Below are 11,604 nucleotides of genomic sequence, written 5' to 3' on the forward strand. Positions count from 1 at the left end.
AAAACAAAACAAAACAAAACAAAAAACCTTCCAACCAAATCTCCATAGCATATATAGCTTGAAGCAGTGTAACTTCTGGGGGTGTCCCCCAAGTTATACTCATTGCCAAATGTACATTTAAGTAAAATGAAGAAAGTTGTAGAATGTGAGTTATGAGTCAGTTAAGAAAAATTATCTACTAGGAAGCAATTACTTTGATTTTAAAATAGTTGATATGTAGCCTTTTCTTCTGGCATTAATTAGATAGTAGGACCAGTTGTCTTTTAAGTCCCTTTCCAGATTGTGTGGTAAATCCAGGCCATCTCAAAGAATGCCCATTTTCATGGGGGGAGATTATCTCATTTATCCAAAAGAGTTGCTCAATAAGGGACAAGTTAAAAAGAAAAGGATTGAGAATGTGCTGGCTGATTTGATAGGAATGGTTCTGTTGATCAGATTTCAGTTGAAACTGAATTATTAAGTATTCAGAGTATAATTATGGACTGCTTGAGAGCAACAAAGGCAGGTTCTATGAAGATTTCATAAAGCTTAACCCATAAAGCAGTTTGATAACATTTAATAGTAATAATGTCAAACTCTCCACATAGTGTCCCCCAAAAATGCTCATGTACAGGATGGGAGAGAACAAGAGTGGTCTAAGAGTTTAGCCATTTTAGTATGAATTAGCAGTATGAAAGGATTCCTAAACAACTGACAAAATACTAAAGTGGTTCTTATTTTGGTGTAGCGTCAAGACAGAGAGATGTCTCTAATCTCTGAAATGGGTTGCTCTGTTCTAGAGACCACATTTTAAGGAAGTACATTGAAAAACTGAGGCATGACATGGGAGGGCAACTCACATCCTGAAAAGCCTGAAAACACTTCCATGTGGAACAAGGCGCAGAATAAAGAGACTTGGGGGATCATGAAATGATCTTCAATTATTTGAAGGACCATCCCTGGGAAGAAAGGAGTAGGTAGACTTTTGTTTTGCTCCAGATGACATGCCTAGGACATTGGGTGACACACTACAGGAGACTTACTTCTGATAAAGGAAGAAGTTTATATGTGTTTTCAAGCAAATAATAGCATGAAAATAGGAGTGATTTGTCTTTGAAAGTGTTTAAACATTGGCCCAAAGACTACCTGCTGGTGATGTATTATGGAAAGCACACTAGTTCTGGGAGCAAGCTTGAAATCAATAACTTTTCAAGTTCTTTCTTATTAAGAGCCCTGACCTAGAAGAAATGTCATTTGACTAATGATAATGATTACTGGCACATTCTAGCACATAAATAACACATTTATTCAATTCAATATTAAGTACCACCCTCTTCCAGGTGCTAGGGATACACAGTGAACAAGAAAGACAAAATTTCTCCCTCCATTCTTAAGGATTTTCACAGGATAGTCAAGAATGATTTGGAATCAACATATCAATTGTATAGACTTGACTAAAATACTTGGATTATTTATTCTTTTAAGTAGGCTAAAAATGCCCAGTAGCACTTTCTGTAGTATTTTTTCTTAGCACAAACTTTCTTTTTTTTAAGCTGAGCCATCCTGCCACCTGTTGGCAGCTCAGCGGCAGCTCAGCTCAGGCGGGGAATTGAACTGGCAACCCTGTTGCTCAGACAGAGCTCACACTCTTGAGTGAGCTCTTAACCAACTGAGCCACTCGGCCGGCCCCATACTTTTAAATATTAGTAAAGAACACTTTTATTTCTGTCTGAATTAAGGCAAATTTTTAATTAAGGAAAGTTTATGTTTTGAATTTTTGTAATATTGAGTACATGTAATAGTGTTTAAATGCCTTCCAAAGTAATTTTGGCTTGTCTATCATTTTAAATTATTAACTATTAATTCTGCAAGAGTTTATTGAGTGCCTGTTATGTTCCAGGAACTGTAATAAAAGTTCTGGGCATACAGCTGTGAAAGAAATCCTTGTCTTCTTGGAGCTCACAAAATAAGTTATATGTTAGGTGATACGTGCTACACAGAAAAATAAAGTGGATGTTAGGGGAGATTGTGTAAGGACAGGACTTTTCCTTTGAGTGAGACAGGAAACCATTTGTCTGTTTTGTACAAAGGAGTGATAATCTGATTTATTTTAAAAGGATTACTATAGCTTCTCTGTTGAGCATAGAGAGGGCACAGGTGAAAGAGGGAGACCAGGTAGGAGACTTGTAATATCCTAGGGGAGAGTTGATAGCGACTTAATTCGCGTGGGGCGAATGAAGATGGTGAGAGGTGGTAGATTCTGCATATTTAAGGTAGAGCTACATAACTTGCTGATGGATTGGATGTAGAGGGTGAGAGAAATGATGCAATAGAGAGGGGAATTTTGATGCAGGGATGAGTTGCTGAAGAAATACCCTGGAGTAGCTCCTGAGATAGGGTCTAGTACACAAAGTGAAAGGGTTGATCTTAGAGGTTGGACAGTTCATCTGTGGTGACAGACAGAAGGGAGAGGATGTGGGTGGGTAGATATGGTGCTGAGGGCTAATGATAGTTTTTTTTTCTGATTGCTTCTCTTAGTGAAATAGGAAGCTAGATCATGTGAGAGAGAGGAGGCGTTGAGAATGTGAGGAGAGGGGAGGGTGTGAGATAGTTGTCCAGAAAAGCGGGAGAGTCTGTGGACCAGTGTGTTGTCTTAGCTCAGGCCACTGTAACAAAATACCATAGACTGGGTGGCTAAAGCAACACAGTTATTTCTCTCAGTTCTGGAGGCTGGGAAGTCCAAGACCAGGGAGCCAACATAGTCAGGTTCTGGTGAGGGCTGTCTCCCTGGCTTGCAGATGGCCACCATCTCACTGTGTCCTCACGTGGCAGAGGGAGAGTGCAAGCTAGCTAGCTACGGTATCTCTGGGCACTAATCTCCTTATGGGGGCCCTACCCTCATGACCTCCTCTAAACCAAATTACCTCTGAAAGATCCATCTCCCATTATGATCATGTCAGAGATTAGGGCTTCGACATGTTTTAGGGGGACACAAACATTCAGTCCGTAACAGGAATGTAGTATGCTTCCTTGGGCAGCGTGAAGGGCCCACCTGAGGTTTGTGGTAATGGATTTAAAGTGAGAGCAGGCATTGTGTTTGTGTGTGCTTCTCAAGTTCAGCTCTCCGGGCACAGGCATAGTCAGCAGACAGTTGGATTTAACCAGGATTGAGATTTTTCAAGCTGACCATGATGTGGGGAGAGAGGAAGAGAGTTATTATAAGATGATTGACCATAATTTAAGCTCATCAAAGAGGGAAGTAAGAACACAAAGGGGGTGAAGGTCAGTGACAACATGGTAGATCAATGCTTTGTAGGTCCTAGTGGGATAGAAGAATTTTGGGGCTCAGAGTGAACTAGGAAGATAGAAATTGCTTGAAATTCAAAGTATGGAGAGATTGCAGGTATTGGTAACGACACATCTGAGGCATGACTGCACAGTTGGAGCTGAGGTAGGATGGAGGACAAAAATCACTGGAGGAGAGCAGTTCAAAATAATGTGAGGTAGTAATGTGATTTTTTCCTACAAATAGGGATCTTGTTTTCCACGTGTCATTACTTGAAGCTCAAAGAGAAGTGGGATTAATGGGGGAGAAAGGATCAAAGCGGCCCATAAAGTGCTTGATTACATTTTTCTATACCTTCATGTTCTGATGCTATTAACCTAATCCAGTATTACAAGTCCATATCATGAGCATTCTCATAGCTGGTTTTTCTTCATGTACTATATTAACATTGGTTTTCTTAATGCAATAATTGTTGGTTCTTCAGAGTTGAATGCATTCTTGGATGATCCAGAATTTGCTGATGTTGTATTGAAAGCGGAGCAGGCAATAGAATTTGGAGTTTTTCCAGAAAGAATCTCTCAAGGTTCAAGTGGAAGTTACTTTGTGAAGGATCCTAAAAGGGTGAGAATTTCACAGATTTACTATATGTAACACAAATTTTGAAAAACACTAATTTAAATGTGAAGTCCTTGTGAGTTTCTGAAAATATTTTCCTAATAAAACTTATTGCACCCTCCAAGGTCAGTTTTTTGTTGTTGTTGTTGTTGTTTTACGAAAGCACTCTACTGTTTAGAAATAGAGCTATTTATTTGAAGTCATAGTTTGCTGTTCTATTATTTTAATATTTGGTTTCAAGCATTTGAATTATTGAATACTCGCATTAGGCTATCGATTTATTGAGTTTATAGTCATAAGTCCTTACTTTATGAGTAGTCTATAACCATATTAGCCAAGCAGAGTAGAAGTTTAAACTTTCAAAACCTGTTTAATGTCATTTCCAAAGTGCTTGATTTTTTTTCAAAGGCTCATTTTACCCTAGAAAATTTTTTTCCTGCATTACACCAGAGAAGGAGCCTGGGAAGTCTGAAGTTTGAAGGCACTGGAATGTGACAAAGTGAAATGAACCAAAGTATAATTCTAGGGCAGAAAAGATAAGCTGATATGGGACTTTGTTCCACTTAGTCTAGAATTTTTCAAAAATCGATGTTATGACTTCTAAAACCTTTCTGAGTGATGCATAGCCAGCAGTTCCTTTCAAGAGGAAGAAAAATTATAATTTCATTCAGATATTTTTTTGCAAAGATTGAAGTTACATATTAAAACATAATCTTTTTCAAGGTTTAAGCATATACGTAGGTAATCTCAATCTCAGTGTTTATTCCCAGTTTGATTTCTCATTTATTCTTGTTAACTTTTTTACTAGTGGCTCAGACTTTATTGTATTTATAAAGCAATTATAGACTCAAAATTAGAATAACATTTTTATTTCTTGTCTAAGGATAATTCAGTCCCAAAGTTGAACATGAATATATTTTATCAGAGCAGCAGTAGTAAAGATTATACACTTTTAGATATCCATGAGCAAACATTTTTTTAAGAGGAGAGAACCTATTTTAAATGGGTTCATAAAAAAATATTGGAAAGATTAGGGTAGGAGAATCTGACAACATAGAGGTTAACTATATCCTGTCATTACCTTTGTATTTTATCTTTTTCATTATCTTTGTATAGAGACCACTTTTTGTCATTGGATTTATTCATTCAACAAATGCTTGAATGCTTACCATGTGTCAGGTACTGTTCTGAGTACTTGGGATACAGTCCTAAGAAAGTTCTTCCTCTGTTAGACAATAAACAAATAAATATGTAATTTGGATATTTAATAGATATCGAATAATAACACTGTTTTGACTAGAGTAGTGGTTTTCACACATTTTAAAATCAGTAGAATCCTTTCATAACTTGGAAGTTCAGTAATATAAAACAGGTTGAATCAGAGCCTCGCTGGTTAAGTGGCATGAGGTCTTAGAGCCCTGCCCTCACCTCCCATCTCACCTTCTCTAGGGTTTCTCAGAGCACAGTTTGAAAACCACTAGCCCAAATGATTATTGATTTTAGACTGTTCAATGAGAATGAATATAAAAATATGATTGGAACTAAACCTCTTAATATTTAAGGATTGAGTCCAAATCTGTGGTGGGAAGAACTACAAAAGATTTATCAGAATGTGGTTTATGGATTATTATCTCTATATGTTAAAAGTCTAATAAAATTTCTACATTTGTTTCTCTATAGAAAGTTATTGGTGTGTTTAAACCCAAATCAGAAGAGCCTTATGGTCAACTGAATCCAAAATGGACCAAATATGTTCATAAGGTCTGCTGCCCTTGCTGCTTCGGCAGAGGCTGCTTGGTCCCTAACCAGGGATACCTTTCCGAAGCTGCTGCCTCCCTTGTGGATGAAAAACTTCATCTGGGCATTGTACCTAAAACAAGGGTAAAGGAGAATTTATTCTTAATCATGCACTTCTAACTTACAGCCACTTCTTTGGGAACACGTTAGTAATATTTCTAATAACACAGCTTAAAGTTGATCCCTTTTTTTGGTAATCCAGAGTCATGAGCAACAATGAATCGATTCTAGTATCCAAGGGAATACCTCTTGCACTCATGAGCTGAGATGATACTAACAAAAAGAGAAAAAAGAACTAGCATTTAGAAAGCAGATAAAGATCAGGGATCTAGACTTTGTGCTGAAGGTAGAGATGACGAATGTGCTCAAAAGACTACTGTGTTTTTTTTTCTTTTTGTCCTTTATACACTTTTACTTGAAGACTTCCTCAAAATATTCATTCTTAATTCTACATTTCAAGACTATTACTTCTTCCACTGGCCAATTTTAGGCTGCCTGTCTCAGAGAAAGATATGCCGTTTAACTGACTGCAAAACCCTTAGCCTTTCTATTTTAGATTCTCTGAGGCATTTTGTATAGGATTAAACTTTGCTAATTTACAGCATTAGAGTGGGTTCATGGTGTATATGGAATAGAAACACCATCATGCAAATTCTAATAACCACTTTTCTAAACCATATGTTTCTAGGTGGTTTGGCTTGTCAGTGAGACATTTAACTACAGTGCAATTGACCGTGCAAAATCTAGAGGCAAAAAGTATGCTTTAGAGAAAGTGCCAAAAGTGGGTAGAAAATTTCATCGGATAGGACTCCCTCCTAAGGTAAGTTATTGTGATGAGCTTTATTTGGGGGGCAGTTCAGCACGTATTACCTAGCTCCATGGGCTAGGCATTGTGTTGTGGACTATGGATGTAATAGTAGAGAAAACAATTTTTTTATCTTCAAAGAGTTTATAGTAAAGAAGTAATGTCAATGCAATATGATAAAGTAGTTAGGATGGTTAAGTTCAGGGAGCTCAGAGAGGATAGAGAAGGGATGTCTAACCCAGTTTGAAGGGCTAGGGAATGTTTCCAAGAGGAGATTGCATCTAAAGCTTTGTAAAATAACGGCTAAAAGTACAGGTCAAGAATCAGACCTAGGTTTTGCTCCCAGCGTCTCCACCATTTAGCTTTGAGACCTCAGTCAAATTCCTTACTCTCCCAGCCCCAGTTTCTACAAAACAAGGGTGTGTGTGTGTGTGTGTGTGTGTGTGTGTGTGTGTGTGTGTGTGTGTGTGTGTGTGTGTGTGTGTGTTGTGGGGGGAGTGCGGAGAGAAGAAATGATAACTACCTTTTAGGGTTGTGCAGATAAAATGAAGAAATTTATGTCAAGTACTTGTTACAGTCCTGGCATATAGTAAAGTAAATGATAGTACTAACTATGTTTACTCACTACGTATTAGATTTTTTTCTTACCACTTTTAAATAAACCAAAAGGCTGATGAGCTAAGCAAGGGTGGGGAGAGTTAATGAGAAAGGCATTTTAGAAAAAGCTCCAGGCTTTACTTTTTTTTAAAAAATTTGACCTGCGATTTTGTTGCTTTATTGTAGCTGTGCATTTATCTATATAAAAAAATTACAGTAGAAATTCATAGTCAACCGAACTTGTTTCTAAAATTTTACTTCAAGTAAGAAGGAAGTTTGAAAATGTTACAAGGCCTGTGGCTCTTTGGATATGTTGGAAAAAGTGTGACTAACAAAGGATATTATTTCCATATTTATGAGTACTAGGACTTAATTATAAGTGCTTTAGAGAAAGCCTTTAGGAAATCATTAAAATTTCATGCCAACAACAAGCACATAAAGTGTTAGGATGAGAAACATTTTCTTTGTGGTAATTTGTCTGTATTTATGAGGCCACCTAGGTTACCCATTACCTGTGTGCCATGTGCTGTTTAAATTTGTATTTCCCTTAATAAGTTTTTTAATGTTAACAACTAGTAATTTTAGTGATAGAAACACCTTTTATCCTAAAATAGCTGCTATGCTCCTTGAAAGTCTAGGGTTGAGAATTTTTTATTTGCTATGGGTTGTTTGTGTGATTATTTAAAATTAGTGTGTAAAAATAGTGTTTTTGATAAATGTGGCTTATCTAAATTAGGGTTAACTTTTATTTTTCTTATTGTGTTTATATATTTAATGACAATACTGCTGAGAAATAAAAAAAATAATACCTTTGTTCTTGTACTTTCTTTTCTAACTATAGTTCTTAAAATTATAGATTGGTTCCTTTCAGTTATTTGTTGAAAGTTACAAGGAGGCTGAATTTTGGCTTAGAAAATTTGAAGCTGACCCTTTGCCTGAGAATATTAGAAAACAATTTCAGTCACAGTTTGAAAAATTAGTTATTTTGGATTACATCATCAGAAATACAGGTATTGAAGTTCTCTCATTTGTTCACTCAAATCTTGTTAGCTTTCAAACCATATTCAACCCTTGTTATATAAATCAAAGACATAAAATTTTGATGAGAAATCTTGAGGCCACTTTTTCTCTACCTGCCTTAGAAAGCAGAGATGTATTACGGACTCTCCTTGCAGAATTGATAGTGTACTGGAGATCCTGTCATGGCAGCTTCTGCCCAGTTGATCCTAATCAGTTCCATCCCTGGTGGGCTGTTTCTTGGCAGCTGGACAAAGCCAATTTTTAGAAATGTTATCTGCATATATGAATGATTAAAACTTGATTGTGTAAATTATTTTAGATGCTTGTTTTGACTTTAGGTGACTTAGTATAGTCTATAAATACATTAAACTCTTTAATTTTTTATGGGCTGGAAGGGAGCAATGATGTAGATAATGTATCACAGTGGTTCCCAAATGTGGTTTCCTGGTCGGTCAAGGTCAGTGTTACATGGGGACTTGTTACATGTGCATCTTCTAGGAGCCCACCCCAGCTGTACTGAAGTAGAAACTGCAGTGAGTGTTTAAACGAGTTCTCCCAGTAATTCTGATGCACTCTGAAGTTTGAGAACCACAGATTCAAAATGTTTGCTCATTTATTTGGTTTCTGAACAAGAATTACATACTTTTCTAGATTTACCTTCTTAATTAATACGGTTTAAGTTAATGTTAAAGTTAGTGTAGGGTCTAGAATATTCCTATATAGACATTAGGTGAGAGCGTGTCCACGAATTTGCCTGGTAATAGGGGTAGATGCTTTTTCTTTCTAAGGATAGAGAAATTACCCTCGATTTTAAAAACCTTGATTTAATGGTTCTTGACAGTAATTGTATCTAACTCACAAAGTGATTGTGAGAATTAAATGAATTAATACATGTTAAGCACTTACAACAATATTTGACAGAGTAAATCCTCAAAATGTTAGTTAATATTTATGCATATTTTTTAGTTTGCATGTGTTAGATTAGAGCCTTTAATATGTAAACATATGCCATAGAAACCAATGAAAGTTTTGAAAATCAAGAGGTGACTAGATTTTTCTATTTGGTATTAAGCTGTGATATCCATAAAAAACAAAGTAACAGATTTTTTGTTGTTTTGAAAGACAGGGGAAATGATAATTGGTTAATCAGGTATGAAAAGCAGAAACATGGAAAGGAAATTAAGGTAAGGAAATTTAAAAAGAATATATTGGTATGTATACACACACACATGCAGTCCATTTCTGTAAAAGATTCTTGGAAGTTCTTATTCTTCATCATTTTCTTCACTCAGATTCTTGGTTTTTATCTCCTTTTTTTGTTTTTTCTCATCTTTTTTCTTTTCTTCCCTTGTTTACATTGCATTTTTTAAATTCTATTTATTAAAATCTCCATGCAGCTTTATTTTTCATGTTGCGTTAGAAAAGAAGAATGATATGAGGTTGGCACTTTTTTCAGGGCTTGGGAAATTTTTGTAGAAACACCATATTTATTTTGCTTTTATGTAATAAAGGCACCTGGTATTTTTGGTCATGTTTATATATTACCAATTCACTTTTTTGTGAGTCTTATGACTCAATATTAGGTAATGTAGTATAATGGAATGTGTTTTACCTGTGAATCACATTCATTGAACTTTAAAAAATGTGCTTCCACTACTTATAAGAAGCTGGATTTAATGTATGAGTACATAATGGACTGCATAGACCGTTAACACTATCAGAATGATAGATGTTTAGATCAATTTTTGTCAACTTTGACTACCAAGTTCAAATTTTAAATATTTACACAAGAGATATTTTGGAATAGTTTTACTAGTTTAGAATAGTCCATACAAGTTGAAAAAGTTTTAACTAGTTAAAAAATAATTTCTCCAAAATATATAATCTATGTGTTCTCATCACTTAAAGCTATTGCCTCACTTTAAAAAGTTTGTGCTTTTCTCTGTTTATCAAAGAAACTTAAAACTACATATTCATAGTACTTGGCAATAAAAAAAGAACAAACTCGATATAGGCAGTAATGTAGATGAATCTCAAAGTCCTGCTGATTGAAAGAAGCTACATACAAAGGGAACATACAGTCTGATTACATTTGTATAAAAACCTAAAAAGTGCAAACTAATCTCTATGACAGAAAGCAGACTGTGGTTGCCTGGAGGTGGAGGAAAAGAGGGGCCGCAAAGGGACACAGGGAACTTGTGGGCAAAGGTTTCGCATCTGTCAGGCTTATCAAACTACGCTTCATTTATTATGAAGTTTAGTGCATGTAAATTCTACCTCAATAAAGTTGTAAATAGAAACAAATGATAGGAATAAAAATAAATGGCAGTTATAGCAGAAATGGTTTTAAAATATACAAATATACATAATTCTAGTAGTTCTTAAATATATTTTATTGGTACATCTTGAGCAATTAGATTTTACTGAAAACTTCATTGTTTTGCTCTTAAGGATTTTGTGCATTTTTATTGAGATAAGATACTTGATATAAACTAAAAGAAATGCGACATGTATCACATGAACCTTTAATATTTTCAATTTAAAAATTATCTTTTCACCTTTTGTTACTTTATCTAGGCCACTTAATAATGACATCTTTCTAACTTTAAATAATAGGAAGTAGTCTGTTTTTGTTTTTTTTTAGTTTCAGGTGCACAGAACTATGTAATAGTTAAGACATTTACACCCCTAATCATACATTTAAGCAATACATCTAGCAATAAATTATCTGGAACAACATTTTAAGTCTTAATAATTCCAAGCCCTCTTCCCCAAAGAGGAAAAAAAATCAAACTATTACTGCGTAAATTTATAATATCAAATTTAAAAAAATAGTGATTACAAAATTCTTGCTGATTTTTAAGACAGTCTACCCTTCAAGGGTGAATTTTTACTTTCCAGCAACTTATTTTTTCTTTTTATAGGCTCTTTAGATAAAAGTAATTGGTCTTTAAACCTCAATAATTATTGTAAATACTTTATCTGTTAAAAATATTTATATACATTTTTTTATCAACAGACCATTTTTCTCCCCTTTAGGAAACAAATTGGATTGATGATAAAGAATCGCTTATTAAAATAGCTGCAATTGATAATGGTCTAGCATTTCCTTTTAAACATCCTGATGAGTGGAGAGCATGTGAGTATTTAGAACTTTCTATAGGTTCTGTAATTACCCCTTTTCCAGAATAGGAAGGGAACAAAAATTTATGGATATCAAACCTAATAGAAGAAAACCTGGGTAAAGTTATCATTCATTAGGGCTCTGTGTTTGAAATATGTATAATAAATTTAGAAAATAATCTCTGTATCGATGATTATTTCTCTTTTAAATTTCTAATGTTTATTTGGGGGCTTTTTTCATCATTAGAGTTGCCAAAGATTTGTCCATTGTAAAGCACTGGCCTTTTATATTTCTGGATTTTTTTGCTTTTCTCAGATAATTAATTGGCCTTTTATTAATCAGATTTTCAGTTTGTTTGCTTTATCTTTTTCATTGATTTAT

The 11,604-nt window shown here is 34.9% G+C and overlaps 1 protein-coding gene across 1 annotated transcript in view; it reads left to right on the forward strand.

The window, feature by feature from the left end:
- The window catches only part of PI4K2B (phosphatidylinositol 4-kinase type 2 beta), a 27,857-nt gene that overhangs the window by 5,600 nt on the left and 10,653 nt on the right, over positions 1–11,604 (forward strand). Inside the window, exons 3-8 of the mRNA XM_019642387.1 lie at positions 3,750–3,886; positions 5,561–5,761; positions 6,366–6,497; positions 7,936–8,089; positions 9,222–9,283; positions 11,139–11,238. Coding sequence (XP_019497932.1) covers positions 3,750–3,886; positions 5,561–5,761; positions 6,366–6,497; positions 7,936–8,089; positions 9,222–9,283; positions 11,139–11,238 — 786 coding nt within the window. The remainder of the gene's footprint in view (positions 1–3,749; positions 3,887–5,560; positions 5,762–6,365; positions 6,498–7,935; positions 8,090–9,221; positions 9,284–11,138; positions 11,239–11,604) is intronic.

This window comes from Hipposideros armiger, unplaced genomic scaffold (genome assembly GCF_001890085.2).
Source record: "Hipposideros armiger isolate ML-2016 unplaced genomic scaffold, ASM189008v1 scaffold_68, whole genome shotgun sequence".
NCBI classification, from domain to species: Eukaryota; Metazoa; Chordata; class Mammalia; order Chiroptera; family Hipposideridae; genus Hipposideros; species Hipposideros armiger.